This window comes from Elephas maximus, chromosome 3 (genome assembly GCF_024166365.1).
Source record: "Elephas maximus indicus isolate mEleMax1 chromosome 3, mEleMax1 primary haplotype, whole genome shotgun sequence".
NCBI classification, from domain to species: Eukaryota; Metazoa; Chordata; class Mammalia; order Proboscidea; family Elephantidae; genus Elephas; species Elephas maximus.
Window position 1 is genome coordinate 106,876,275 of NC_064821.1, and position 15,985 is coordinate 106,892,259.

At 35.9% G+C, this 15,985-nt stretch overlaps 1 protein-coding gene across 5 annotated transcripts in view; it reads right to left on the reverse strand.

The window, feature by feature from the left end:
• The window catches only part of TM2D1 (TM2 domain containing 1), a 78,550-nt gene that overhangs the window by 11,384 nt on the left and 51,181 nt on the right, over positions 1 to 15,985 (reverse strand). Inside the window, exons 6-7 of one of the 5 annotated variants that reach the window (XM_049879438.1) lie at positions 7,564 to 7,689; positions 312 to 4,545 (exon numbers count right to left, since the gene is read on the reverse strand). The exons of 1 other annotated variant lie outside the window; for it this stretch is intronic. In XM_049879438.1, the coding sequence (XP_049735395.1) occupies positions 7,579 to 7,689 (111 nt within the window). In that variant the 3' untranslated portion in view covers positions 312 to 4,545; positions 7,564 to 7,578. Of the gene's footprint in view, positions 1 to 311; positions 5,596 to 7,563; positions 7,690 to 15,985 lie in introns of those variants that run through there. 3 more of the 5 variants (XM_049879434.1, XM_049879436.1, XM_049879437.1) reach the window with 3 other exon arrangements.

Genomic DNA, 15,985 nt, shown 5'->3' on the forward strand with positions numbered 1-15,985 from the left:
GCAGGCTACAAAATAGTATGGATATTATTTTTGTAGAGAAAATGTATATACAAGCACAGACAAAATACTAGTAAGACATATATAAAAACATTAAGAATGTTATCTTTGTGTGGTGGAATGAGATTATTTTTTCCTTTGCATTTTTTGCTATTTTCCCAAAATTTATGCATTAAGCTTGTATTAATTTATAAATGCAAAAAAGCACCTTTAAAGAGGGAAGAGGAAAGAGAAGAAGCCAGAACCCTGGGAAATTGCTGCATTTAAGTGTCTGAAAGAGGGATCAATAACTCAGATTGAATTTTTTAAGAACTAATATTCCCTCTCACTAGTTCCATGTTTTTAGATCTGTTTAGCTTCCTCACTACCTCTTGATACTATAGTAATTACTTAGCCTTAAGCATCTAGGTTAAAAAAAAGGGGGAAAGACACAACTGAATTTTTTTTTGTAAATCAAAACTACTACTTCTTACAGATCTAGCTGTTGCATGAACAAATGCTGGCTGTAGACATAACAGAATTTTTGAAGACTTAAAGAAGTCCTTTAGTTTAATACAGTTTAGGTAAGAAATCTGCCTGAGTCTAAGGAAGTACTTCTGAAACTGCATTAATCTTTTTAGGCTAAAATAAGTACCATTGGTAAATGGCTGTTGCAGGCACTGAATGTGTTGGCAGAATTGAAAGGACATTCCATTTTACCCTAAAAGGGATTAAGAGGAACCCAAGGAATGACTGAGCTAGTACATTTTACAATTTTGGCCACTGCTGTAAAAGGACAATTTTTTTTTTTTTTTTTGTGCTTTAGAGGAAGATTTACACAGCAATTAGTTTCTCATTAAACAATTACTACACATTGTTTTGTGACATTGGTGTCCAGCACCGTGACATGTCAACACTCTCCCCTTCTCAGCCTTGGGTTCTCCCTTACCAGCTTTCCTGTCCCCTCCTGCCTTCTCATCCTTGCCCCTGGGCCAGTGTGCCCATTTAGTCTCATTTTGTTTTATGTTGTTGTTAGGTGCTGTCGAGTCGATTCTGACTCATAGCGACCCTATGTACAACAGAATGAATCACTGCCCAGTCCTGCGCCATCCTCACAATTGTTGTTATGCTTGAGCCCATTGTTGCAGCCACTGTGTCAGGCCATCTCGTTGAGGGTCTTCCTCTTTTTCACAGAGTTTTGTTTTACGGGCCTGTCTAATCTGTGGCTGAAGGGTGAACCTCAGGAATGACTTCAGTACTGAGTTTAAAAGGATGTCCAGGGGCCATACTCTCAAGGTTTCTCCAGTCTCTGTCAGACCAGTAAGTCTGGTCTTTTTTTTTTTTTTTTGAGTTAGAATTTGTTCTATATTTTTCTCCAGCTCTGTCCAGCACCCTCTCTTGTGATCCCTGTCAGAGCAGTCAGTGGTGGTAGCTGAGAACCGTCTAGTTGTGCTGGACGCAGTCTGGTGGAGGCTGTGGAAGATGTGATCCATTAGTCCTTTAGACTAATCTTTTCCTTGTGTCTTTGGTTTTCTTCATTCTCTCTTGTTCCAGAAGGGGTAAGACCAGCGGAGTGTCTTAGATGGCCGCTCACAAGCTTTTAAGACACCAGACACTACTCACCAAAATAGAAGGTAGAACATTTTCTTTATAAACTATGTTATGCCAATTGAGTTAGGTATTCCCTAAGACCATGGTCCCTAGCCCTCAGCCCAGTAATTCAGTCCCTCAGGAAGTTCGGATGTATCTATGAAGTAAAAGCAAGATAACTACTAAAAAAAAAAATTTTTTTTTTTATACAAAGGCCTTAACATATAATTAGTACTCACACTATGAACAAAGAGCTGTAATGAAATAGTGCACCATGAAATGAAAAAAACTGACAAACTTAAACAGAACTTAAATGCATTCACATAGGTTTGTTAGAAAATAAATAAAACACATGCAAAAAAAATCATTTGTTAAAGTATTATGTATGTTAGGTAACAGGGAACTAGGCAAAAAAGGAAAAACCGAAGTGTTCTTTTCGTGTAAGTTTAAGAAACTATAGTGAAAATAAAGCCTAAAAGTTATTGTAAAGAGACTTTATTTCCAGGCTTTATCAGCATCCTTTCTGAAGTATAGCTCATTTGAATAAATACTTTGAGAAGCACCTGCTTTGAAACAAACTTCCCACCTTGCCAAGTTAATAACTGTAACAATTATGCAAGAATCAAAATTACTTTTCAAGATTTGACTGCACGTATTATTTAACTGAACTTACGTGACTATGAAAACATGACTTTTAAAATCTGGGCTTAGATGATACTGAAGTAAACGTCAAGGTGCTGTCTGCAATCAAAAGGAACTAAGGAATGCTAAAAAAAAATGCTAGAGAGTGGGAATCTATCAGTTAGTGTAACTGTGGCCAAAAATATTCTCACCGTGAGAAAGAAGAATCCATGAGAATATAAGCTCCCCAAGGTCAGGGATTTTTACCCTTTGTTTGCCCCAGCATCTAGAGTAGTGCCTTACACATGGTTGGTGTTGTTGTTAGGTACCATCGAGTCAGTTCCGACTTATAACGACCCTGTGTACAACAGAATGAAACACTGCCCAGTCCTGTGCATCCTCACAGTCGTCGTTATGCTTGAGCCCATTGTTGCAGCCACTGTGTCAATACATCTCGTTGAAGGTCTTTCTCTTTTTCACTGACCCTCTACTTTACCAAGCATGATGTCCGTCTCCAAGGACTGATCCCTCCTGATAACATGTCTAAAGTATGTGAGACGTAGTCTCGCATCCTTGCTTCTAAGGAGCATTCTAGTTTTACTTCTTCCGAGACAGATTTGTTTGTTCTTTTGGCAGTCCATTGTATATTCAACATCCTTTGCCAACACCATAATTCAAAGGAATCAACTCTTCTTAGGTGCTCTTATTCACCATCCAGTTTTTGCATGCACATGAGGTAACTGAAAACAGCATGGCTTGGGTCAGGTGCACCTTAGTCTTCAAGTTGACACCTTTGCTTTTTAACACTTTAAAGAGGTCGTCTGCAGCAAATTTGCCCAATGCAATGCATCATTTAGTTTCTTGACTGCTGCTTCCATGGATGTGGACTGGGGTTCCAAGTAAAATGAAATCCTTAACAACTTCAATCTTTTCTCTGCTTCTCATGATGTTGTTTATTGGTCCAGTTGAGAATTTTTGTTTTCTTTATTTCTTTATGTTGAGCTGTAATCCATACTGAAGGCTGTGGTCTTTGATCTTCATTAGTAAGTACTTCAAGTCCTCTGCACTCTCAGCAAGCAAGGTTGTTATCTGCATATTGCAGGTTGTTAATGAGTCTTCCTCTAATCCTGATGCCCCGTTCTTCTTCAAATAGTCCATATTCTCGGGCTATTTGCTCAACATACAGATTGAGTAAGTATGGTGAAAGGACACAGCCCTGACCCACACCTTTCCTGACTTTAAACCATGCAGTATCTTCTTGTTCTGTTCAAACAACTGCCTCTTGATCTATGTACAGGTTCCTCATAAGCACAATTAACTTTCAGGGATTCCCATTCTTTGCAATGTTATCCGTAATTTGTTGTGATCCACACAGTCGGATGACCTTGCATAGTCAATAAAACACAAGTAAACATCTTTCTGGTATTTTCTGCTTTCAGCTAGGATCCATCTGACATCAGCAATGATATCCCTGGTTCCACGTCCTCTTGTGAATCTGTCTTTAATTTCTGGAAGTTCCCTGTTGATAAACTGCTACAGCCACTTTTGAATGATCTTCAACAAAATTTTACTTGCATGTGCTATTGACGATATTGTTCAATAACTTCCGCATACAGTGAGATTGCCTTTCTTGGGAATAGGCATTAATATGAATCTCTTCCAGTCTACACATGGTAGACATTCAATAAATATTTTAATTAACAAACGAATCAAAGAGGCTGTTCCTGGTGTACATTAGGAGCCAAGCCAAACTCACTTCATATAGTAGTACTTAATCTCCTACCAATTAGAGAAGCTGTTACTGAATGACTACTAAAATATGAAGCTAATTGTACTACAATGTACACATGCGAGTAAAATGAATGATAAAGAAATTATGTTTTTTACTTTTGGGGAGTTCAGGCTCTACTGATTTTAAAATTACTGTTACTAAGGAAAGACCATGATAGTATTATGGGGACGTAACATTTCATGTATTTCCATTATCTTAAATCTCATAAGACCGTACGCAAAAAACAGGGATGACTGTACAGGTGCTGCTTCCTTCAGGCACTGGTACATCACTTAAGGCACTTGTGCTGGAATCTGCCTGGGAGTGCTAACAAATATAAGACATTAATCATCTGTTTGGTGTTCCCATCATCTCCATCTAGCTTCGAATATAACTGCACTGAGCTAGATGAGTCAGCATCTGGTCTTCCAAAAGCTAGTGTATCACTCCCAAAGTAAAAAGGAAAAAGTTCATAATTCGCAGGCCTGAATCAATGCCAGAAGATTCTAAGTTGCCTCAAGGTTGTCCAGACTCATGACTGATGATCTTTAGCTCTCTGGATGCTAAGGCAAAGACAGATCCGAAAGCTGCAGAAAAACAGGTGGGCTGTCATACACAAGACTGCAGGCCCAGGCAATATAAATGGTATTTGCTCACACCATGGATTAATGGCTTCGAAAGATCAAAATGCATAAATTTGTATAAATTCAAATATAAGTGCAGAATACCATTTAAGTGTCTGTATAACTACATTCAACATTTAAGACTGTTTTTATAATAATAAAGCACTAAAAATGTGAGTAAGTCATACTTTTATTTTTCAGAAGCAAAAATGACAAGTGGCAACTTGTCTTTGGAAAAGACATTAAAGCATATCAGGGTAATAAGCTATCTATCTCACAGAGATAGTAGACTTAGAAAGACTTTATTATCATACAGCTCTCAAAGAAAGTCCTATTAAATAAATCTCAGAAAAATACGTTTTTAACTAAAACAATAAAACAAAATTATCAACAGCAGAAAATTATGGAGAACTCAAAGTGGTATGTAAAGAAGGAAAAAAGACAAATTTGGAAATTCACACACTGGGAAGGAGTTCTCTATTATAATCAAGGAGGCTCAAATCCTAAAACAGAAAAAAAAAAGTTAAAATACGATATTTTAAGACTTCAACCGCAGATGCACATTTTAACACCTCATTTACTCAAGACTTTTTTTCTTACTCTTGGAGCCCTTCTATCTACCACAGAGAAGTCATATGGATGACAATGTGAATATCTTCCTTATCAATGGGCCCTTCCTTCAAGTTTTAAAATTCAAATATCAGTGTGGAATACCATTTAAATGTTTGTATAATAGGCTACAGAGAATGGAATTTTTTTTTTATTGTATTTCCTTTTTTACACATTTATTGTTTTAAAACTCTATTTTTGAAAGAGACACAATAGTTTACAATATGAGTAATAAAGTTATGTAAAACTATACAACTCTTCTTACAAAGTAAATGACCAAACCCATTGCCTTGGAGTCAATTCCGACTCAGCAACCTTACAGGAGAGAGTATAACTGCTCCATAGGGTTTCCAAGGCTGTAATCTTTACAGAAGCAGACTGCCACATCATTCTCCTTTGGTGCACCTGGTGAGAAACCGAGTTTGGTGAGAAACCAAGCACTTAACCATTGCTCCACCAGGGCTCCTTTCTCACAAAGTAGGGCTAACAAATTCTAACATGAAGATGCCTACTACAAAATGGTATAGTCTGGGGAGTGAGCAGGGTGGGTGGGAAATAGAGAACAACTAGTGGACTATGCAGAGACGTGGATTTTAGTTTCAGTTCTGCACTAATTAGTTAAGTGACTTAGTCACAACTTTCTTAGGTCTCAATTTGTTCTCTGGTAAGAAGAAGCAGATGGATGTCTAAGCTTCATTTCAACTTTAAAACTCAATGACTCTCTACAGTTTATAAGAAAAAAATCTGAAAAACATTTTGGACAATCAGTTGAATAAATTCCTTACATCTTGACAAGGTCTGTCACTGCTCAACAACCATGATAATAATTATCAAGGCATATCCCAGAATTTTACTGTACGACAAGAGAAAATAAGGGCAAAATTCTACTTCATATCCTACTTACCCCCTGCAACATAGAAAACAAATGTCTATTCCCTTACTGGCCTCTAGAAGCACTATCTGAAATAAAGTCAACTGAAAACCTAAGCGCTCAGCTGCTAACGAAAAGGTCAACAGTTCAAACCCACCAGCTGCTCTGCAGGAGAAAAGACCTGGAGATCTGCTCCCAGCCTAGAAAACTCTATGGGGCAGCTCTACTGTCATATATGAGTCGGAATCGGAAACCCTGGTGGCACGGTAGTTAAGTGCTACGGCTGCTAACCAAAGGGTCGGCAGTTCGAATCCACCAGGTGCTCCTTGGAAACTCTATGGGGCAGTTCTACTCTGTCCTATAGGGTTGCTATGAGTCGGAATCGCTCGACGGCACTGGGTTTGGTTTTGGTAGTGGTATGTGTCCGAATCAAGTCAACGGACAGCAGACAACAACATGATAATGCCCAAGACATCTAGCCTGTCTCTCTCTCTCTTCCTCGCTCCAAAACCTGGTAGGTTAGTTCCAGTTGAACTTTCACCTAAGAAGTACTCTGCACTCAATATCTAAACATGTTATATAACACTTCTCTACTATAAAGAATGATTATATCAAGAAATTGTTTTCCTAACAGCTCACCAAAATTCTTTCTAAGAAAAATCTAGCATTATTGGAGATTATTAGAATAAAGTAATGAAAATAAAATGCTTGTACAGTGAAACCTGTGAGTGCTGGAGCTCGACAGGAGTGCCTTGTTTTTCTGAGTCTCACAAGTTTTCTGCCTTTAACAGTGTGCGGTCTTATCATTTTTCTACTGCTTGTTTTAGTGGAAAATATTTGAGTTTTCTTTCTCTGACAAGTTTCTGCCTTACACAGGTTCCAGCTTTAGTAGGTTGTACTATAGTGGCAGAGTCCTAGTCAACCAGGGAGTTGATTTGGGAAGACTGATGGTATCTTTGACTTATCCATGCTCATTACCTATTTAAAGCTAAGGTACATCAAGAATTCTTAAAAGCACGGCCAAACTTCAGGTTAGAACAAGTACAGGTAGTTCAGGGTTTGGACTCTATCGACTTTCAGGTTAGAAAAGGAGAAGAGAAGAAAAAGCATGGCTTAAAGATCATACTGACTCTAGGAGAGAGGGACAGCAAAAAGTATCTGCTGTATTGAACTACCTACAACATATACTTTCATCGTAACCATCATAATAATACAGAATATTCTTTTGGTGTTATTTTTTTCTTGTGAACTTTGTCCTATAACCATATTCACTGCAAAGAAAGAGATTCTGAATTGAGAATGGCAGGAGCAATAAGCAGACATAAAAACACCTTTCAAAGGATTAGAGATCTTTCTTAGGCATATGTAGACCCAAGTCTCCTGACAAGCAAAATCAGAGATTTACACTAAATAATCTCTTAAAATTTCCTATAGTTCTAAAATTCTTATAATTTTATACAGAATAACATGCAAAAATAAGATTGGATATAAATATCACTTACTTTTTTAAAAAATATTTAGGGATACAACTGTGTTTTTCTAAATGTTTCATTAGTAATACTCAATCTTGTAAGTCTGGTTCCATAGTAATCTATAATGTAACTACTTCCATCTGAAGGTCCAACAATCTAGAACAGAAAAATTTCAAAATTACTCATTTCATAAAAGATGGTATATTCCCAATACTTTGAGTCTACCTTTCTTAGCTGTTAACTACATTATTTCAGTAGCAATAAAAATCCAACTCAAACCAATTTAAGGAAAAAAAAAGTAATTTAGTGGGTCCTGTAGCTGGAGAGGATGCTGGCATAGCTCACAGGATCAAAAGAAGAACTGCAGAAACCAACGCCTCACGGGCTGAAAGGCTGCCCCATGAGGCCCTTGGTCTGACCTTTTTCCTTAGCTCTGTTTGTCTTAATTCTGCAGATACGCACTCTCCACTGGTATCATGACGATGGTTGTGAACAACTCCAGATTCCCATCTTCCAAGCTTAGCAGTCCCCAGGAGAAAGAAAGCAAAATTTTCGTAACCATTGTTTATTCACCAATTCCAGGGAAGGACTCTGACTGATTTGCTTGGTTTTTATGCCTATTGCTGGGCAAATTACTGTATCTAAGGGAATAGGGTTGATATGATTGGCCAGGCTTGGTTAATGTATCCATCTGTCCTTGTGGGAGATGGAGTAATAGGGTGGAAAGCCCTACCAGAACCATGCGGAATGGAAAAGGAAGAGACAGGAAAAAAAAAAAAAGTTCACTACAATAACTTATTCACTTAATCACATTTGTGACAGCCCAGTTAACATGATCTCTACAAACTACCTTTAAGGTAGCAATCTTTAAACTGTAGCCATGGGGTGAACAAAGATTTATCAAGGTTATGTTAGCCTAGAGAATTTTAAGGAAATCAATTTTGAGATCCTTAATTCCCAGTAACACTCTTTGTAAATTTGGTTTTCCTGACATCAAATTTACATGGTGGAGGCATCCTGCTAATTTGTCTTCCCACTTCACCTTCACTGTGGTCCTTTCTCCAAATTGAAAAGGTAAAACACATCTGCCATCAAACAATATCTTGAGTTTTATGATGGAACATTGCCCTGAGGTGTAAAAACTTCTGAAGTCCCAAACAAAGGGATAATTCAAAACACTGGCTTTAGGAAATCTCCTTTAATAATGGCTCAAAAAGTATGCTCCCTCCACATCTTGTTTAAAAGATTCATTCTCAATAACATCTTACTTATTTTTGTTTAAAAATAATTTGCTGAAAATTTTAACATTTATGCTGTTTTGATCAATTGTGTATCATTATGATAATTCAATTCAGAAATCAGAAATTTTTTTAATATTTTAATTTTAATGAATAAGATGCTCAGTAGAAGATTTTCAAGCATAAAAATATATTACATTAGGATAAAATCTGTGGGAGAAGGGGAATAGAAATAAAACTTCAAGGAGAAAAATAAACAATGTAAAATTTATAATGATTAAAGTTTTCATTCACATCCTTTTAAGTGGATACTATTTAAAATGCTACAATATTTACTAGTATTTACAATATTTATATTCTTTTGGATACATTTAAAAACTGATGCAACAGTTTTAGTTAAATACGTCAATATTGGCAAACCAGAATTACATTCTTTCAACTATTTAAACTTATGACAGAAAACAAATGTCAATTTAAAAATGTATAGAAGGTATAAAATATATAGGCTTTAAAAAATATATATATTAGGGGTGATGTAATCAAGAGTGTGAAGAGTAGTGTTTCAGAGCATTCCTGATTTAGAAAATGAATTTTATTTTAAAAACTATCCAACAAATATTTAATTTCTACAATAGTCCAGGCACTGTACTAGGCATTATACAATCTAGGCCATCAGAGAGCTTATTCTAGTGAACTACAAATGTTAAATACTCGAATAATACCTATAAAGCACTATGTGCCAGACACTACACTGGGTGCTGTCAAGTACTTTGACTTATTTTCTAAAGATGAAATTGATTTGAGGTTTATGAATATTTATTTACCTTTTTAGTGGCCAAGATCACAAAGGAAACTACAATGAGCATAAAGACCAAGAAAAAGATTGATGGCTAGAAATTACATATTTTGAGACTATATGGAGGAAACAAAGAAAAGGTTAAGTCCATCCAGCAGTAATAGGACAAATAGTATGGTAAAAAGTTCCCTAATTTGACATATGTGTATAGACTAGACCTGGGCCTTTTGTCCTATTATTTTTTTCTTCCCACACCATCTCTTTATTTCTGATGAGAAAAATTCCAGAAGTTGGAAATAAGAAAAGTATATGATTAGATGATCTTTTAATATCATGCTTGAGCATTTCTTATAAGATCACCTGACTCAGGAAACGTAACTGTTTAATAACTGGTTAGAACGTAGGCGTTTTACAATTATGTCAAGTTAGGAGTTAACTTAGAAAAACGATAAGGGGCTTTTAATTTTCCTGTATTGTAGAGAAGACAGACCCAAAGGTTAGGGTCTAACTGCCTGGTAATACACGATTCAGTTTTGTATTTAAATTAGCAATCTTATTACAATATTTCTTTTCCCCTCTAACTATATAATTCTGGTTTCTCAACAAGTTCTGTAATGGTAATTCCATTCCCCTTTCCCAGAATTTGTTTAGGTCTACTCATAATAGAATTTTGGCCAATCAGCTATGAGAAAAGTTTATTAGGGGACTTGTTTACTCTTATGATATGTTTGAAAGGAAACCAGATCTTTTTCTGCCTCTGAAAGTCACTATTAAAGAAGTGATGCTAAGCTAAGGACTTGAAAATGGTAAGGGAGGGAGGGAGGGAGAAAGGGAGGGAGAAAGGGTTCTTCATTTAGCCCTAAGTTAACAAATCTTAGAACTACCCTATCTCCAGATTATTCCGATATGATATAATGAACTACCATATTACTAAAGCCAACTTAAGTTGCAGTTTTTGTTACTTGTAAGCAAAAACTCCTGACAATGCACTTGTCCAGTGTTTCCTACACACCACTGTCAGACCACCAACGCACAACACTGGTTGCTATTCTCTTCTAAAATGATTTGAAGAGCTGCCCCGAAGATGACCAAATTGCTCAGGGTGATAAAGCGTTAGACTCAAAGAAATATTTTGGCTTGCGGTCCCATTACTCCAGTCTCTGCCTCCATCTTCACAACTGCCTTCTCTGTCTGTTTTATAAAGGCACATGTCATTGAATTTAGGGCCCACTTGGATGATCCAGGATGATCACATTTCAAGATTCTTAATCACATCTACAAAAAACCATTTTTCCAAATAAACTAATTTTCACAGGTTCCAGGGGTTTAATGTGGATATCTTTTGGGGGACAATTTTTGGCCTACCATACCCTCCTATGGGATGGTGGTTTGGAGGGATTGAGTGGCATTCAGTTTCTTCTTTCATGTCATTCCTGATTGTTTGCATCATGAAACTGTATTCGCAGTCTGAATGCAAAAAAAAAAAAAAAATCTTGACTTGTTTATAGCAAGAAGAGTAAATCAGAAAACAGACAAAAACACATATTAAAATCAAGAATGTTAAGTGGTCACCAAATTTACTGTTGTTTTTCTGTCCTTTATCCTTGGTCCCCAATAGGTATCCACAAAAATAATGGGCATATACTTAATTTGGTATATGACTTGGATATATATATATATATTTTTTTTTAAAACATGTAAATTGTTTAAAAAATTATTTTTAATTAATATGAATAGTGTTGTAGATCTTGTTCAGCTGTAAACTATTTTCACATCACACTGTATTTTAAGATGTTTCCATGTCGCTGTATGTATATCTAGGTTAAGTACTTCTAATTGCTGCCTAGTGTTACAGAGGATGTATCAATTACCCTAGTATACGTCTAGGTTGATTCCAACTAACTGCTACCATCTTTGTACATGTCCTCTTATAGACAGGACCATGATTTTTCTGGGGTAAATGTCCAGAGTACCTTTTAATTTATTTATTACTTATCTGGATAACCTATTGGTTTGCTTTGCCCGTTTTAACTATTAGGCCGCCTACAATTTTCTGCCTTGGAAGAAGTACAGCCAGAATGCTTCTTAGAAGCGAGAATGGCAAGGCTTTGTCTCATATACTTTGGACATGTTACCAGGAGCGACCAGTCCCTGGAGAAGGACATCATGCTTGGTTAAGCAGAGGGTCAGCAAAAAAGGGGCAGACCCTAAATGAGATGGATTGACATGGTGGCTGCAACAATGGGCTCAAACACAGCAACAATTGTGAGGATGGCGCAGGACCAGCAGTGTTTCGTTCTGTTGTACACAGAGTTGCTATGAGCCGGAACCAACTAGATGGCACCTAATAAGAACAACAACACAATTTTCTTGTTGATTTGCAGGAATTACTTGTATATTCTAGATATCAACTCCCGCTGTTTTTTAATGTTTCTAGTGTCTTTTTACTCAGTCTGTTAACTCTTAATTTTGTCTATTTATCCTTTTAAAACAAAATTTAAAAATTTCAATGTAGTCAAATCCATTGATTTTTTTTTACTTTATAGTTTACGCTTTTGGAATCTTCTTTAAGCCTTGATCCATTCAAGGTCATGAAGATAATCCCTCCTATAAGCTTTATATAAAAGTGTTACCTTAGTGAATTTTATTAATGTTGTGGTTTTGTCTATAATTCATAGGCTAATTTTGACTTTGTTACTGTAAAGTGTATTTTTGTTTATACATATTTAAGAAGTATTCTAATAGAACTAAAAGAAAAACAAGTGGTTCCCAGTAAGTACTTTAACACCTAAAATTCAGCAAATAGATATAAGCCCTCATTAATGGCTCTGCATTATCTTTGAAATCACACTAATAGGTAACTCAGTAAGCATTTTATAAATTTAAAATGTAATAAGCGAGTAAAAAGAAAAAATAAGAACACCTTATACAACTCTATCCATGCACCTTTTTCTATCTAATCCACTTCTGAGTTTCTTCATCTAAAGAACGCAAATATTAACACTGGCAAGATTAAATCATTTCCTGAAGACCTACCTAACCTTGTGACAAAAGTAAAATGACTCAGCTTTCTGTAATTAGAGGATAACAACTCAACCTGGGAAACCCTGGTGGCGTAGTGGTTAAGACCTATGGCTGCTAAGCAAAGGTCGACAGTTTGAATCCACCAGGCACTCCTTGGAAACTCTATGGGGCAGTTCTACTCTGTCCTTTAGGGTTGCTATGAGTCGGAATCGACTTGACGGCAGTGGTTGGTTGGTAATGTAACCTCTGTTCATCCCAATATCCCCAAAGAAGTAAATTTAGCACTTACAGTCTCTTAAAAGTCATATCACGTTTTCGTGTCCATAGTTGACTTTTGTGAGTGGTTAATTTTAAGATGAGGCTATTAAAACCTCCTGATTGGTCACACTTTAATTAAGCATCAAAATTCCTACACAGTGCAAAAAGTTATGCGTTCAGAGCCTCTGACTTCATTTGATTTAAAGATTGGTTAGTATTAACCTTAAAAGACCAATATAAACCTCAATCCTAAAGAAATTACTAAGATTCACCTTTAAGTCTTCTGAGGAAAATATAGTTTGGGATTAATCTCAGAGCCAGATTAAGATAATTACTGTTTTACAAATTTCTTTAATTCACAAAATAACCATCTGCCCACAGGGTAAGTGAACTAAGTGAAGTCTACCAATTAAGGTGACATGACAGAGCAGAGGCTACCCAAATTAGCAGCTACTTCGGTTTTCCAGGTTGTTTATTCACTGATAAATCACACCAGGATCAAATAAATGAAGGTAGTTGCTGCCAGTCTGCTCCAATTCATAGCAACCTTATGTGTAACAGAACGAAACACTGCCTGGTCCTGTACCATCCTCACAATCATTTGGTATGTTTGAGTCCACTGTTACAGCCACAGTGTCAATCTACTTCATTCAGTTCCTCTCTTTTTTACTGACCCTCTATTTTACCAAACGTGATATTCTTTTCTAGCAATTGGTCTTTGAAAGATTTGATATCTATAAAACGTTCACTAGTTTTTATATATTGCAATCCTACATGAAGGCGCCCTGGTGCCCCAGTGGTTAAAGCACTGGACTGCTAACCGAAAGGTTGGTGGTTGGAAACCACCAGTGGCTCCACGGGAGGAAGATGTGGCAGTTGGGTTCTGCAGAGATTTACAGCCCTAGAAACCCTATGGGGTCACTATGAGTCAGAATCAACTCAACAGCAGTGGGTTTTCCTCCTACAACTGGAGTCCTGGTGTTCCAATTGTTACGAGCTACGGCTACTGACAAAAAAGGCTGGCAGTTCAAACCCACCAGCCGCTTCTTGGAAACCCTATGTATGGAGCAGTTCTACTCTGTTCTATAGGGTTAGAATTGGCTCGATGGCAATGAGTTTTGGTTTTTTTTTTATATGTAATTTAACAACCAACTTGCATTTTTATTCATTACCTCTCAAGTGACCCTGTAAAATTTAGAACTTCATCTGAGGTCCTAAATAAAAGTGATGATTTTTCAAAAACTATCATTTTTAGCCTCTCCTCTTCCCTTAATTGGCACACAGCCACATTTTTCACAAGGTATACTATATTCAGTTCAACTCAGCAAAAATTTTTGAAGGGATGCTCTTTTAGCACATTACTGGTGCCATAGGGGATTAATAAAAATCTCTTTTTCCTCAAGACATTTATGTCTGGAAAGTCAAGCCCATGTATGCAAAAGTTAAAAAATAATTAAAAAACAGTACATAACAGTGCTAAAATGAATGGCATCTAAAAAGTGGCAACATAAATGAGACATTTTATAAATTTGATAAATGTACTAATAATAATATTCCTAAATGTCTTGGAGGTTGTGCAGCTTTTGTAAATTTCTGCTGCTTATATAGTTATTAGTCCTTTAAGGAAATCCACTCTGTAAATTTAATAGGAATGAAAAAGAAAGTAATATCTTCATGGTGCACAGAATCTATGTAAACAAATGAAAAATCCAACATACTTCCTTCTGTCAACTTTCTACATTCCAACTCATATGTCTGTTGTCCCACTGTGCATCCTCATCTTTCTGGTTTGTAGTTGTCTTATCTCCACTTAACAGAAGAAACTTTCTTTTCTTTTTGTTATGCAGATTACACATCATAGGTTTCGGTACAATTAAAAATGTTCAGATTGTATGACCAAGGAAGGAGGTTTAAAGGAATTCAAAATACTCTTAAATATTTTTCTGATAAAAAAGGAACTTACATGGTCTAATCTGTCCATGATGTACATAAAATTGTACTAGCACAAAAGAATGAGTGTTATAAAATCTTCAGAACTACCATATGATAACTACATTTATGAGTTATATACCATAGATATAAACAGTTGAAAGAGACTATATGCTACACATGTATCATTGGCTTAGATTTTTTTGAATGCACGGAAGAACTGAATTAATTCTAAGTTTTGTTTCTTACCATTCATCATTCATGTTATTTTCATATATTTTTCTTTTTATAATCACTTTTTTATGTTGTATCATATACTTTTAAGTACAAAGCAACAGAGGAAACTTTCAAAGTTTATTAGCAAATAGATAAAATTCATGAAAGTATTTTCATATAAAACAACAACATATATTAAGTACTTTAGAAATGTACACAATTAGACTTTATATTGTTTTGGTCCAAAGATGAAGTAATTAGATCTATTTTTTCTCCAAGAGGATTTTCTTGAATTTTTGTTATAAACACTGTGAAGCAAAGTATGTTTCTACAGGTCACAAGCCCATGTACAATATGCTTCCGGCATCACAGCCCAACAGAATACATTGCTATTGCAAGTCACCAGAAAGTAATACTTAATGGCAAAAGAGAAAAAGAAGCAGCAGCAGTACTAGCAGTAGCAAAAAAAAAAGCAGCAGAAGAAAAAGAAGAGAAAACCCGCCTTGAGAGAATGGGAAAGGAAAGAGGAATACATAAAAAAGATGATGGATAAAACATGCAGGGTTTATGAGAAGTTAAAAAATATACATTCAGGACATAAATATTAGTATAGCTTGTGATATTTATAGTAGAAACATTAGATTTTCTGAAAAAATAATTCACCTCTAAAACTGATATAATCAACATCCTAATGTCATTTAATATATTTAAATGCAAATCCAAGTATATTAAATGACATTAGGGTAAGGCTACATGTCGTATTTGGTGACTTTTGAAAACTTCTATTTTTCCTCCAGTTTGAAAGCAATCTAAGACAAGCAATACCTACTAAAATGCTTATTTAGGAAAATTTACTACAGAGATTTAAACACTCTAGTTCGTTCTATCGCAATAAGTTCAAAACATGGTAGAATCTCAATCCCAGGAGACCTTTAAGAAAAGAACTATCTGCTCTGAAAAGTTCAGGCATTCTTGTACCAGAAGGCAGTGA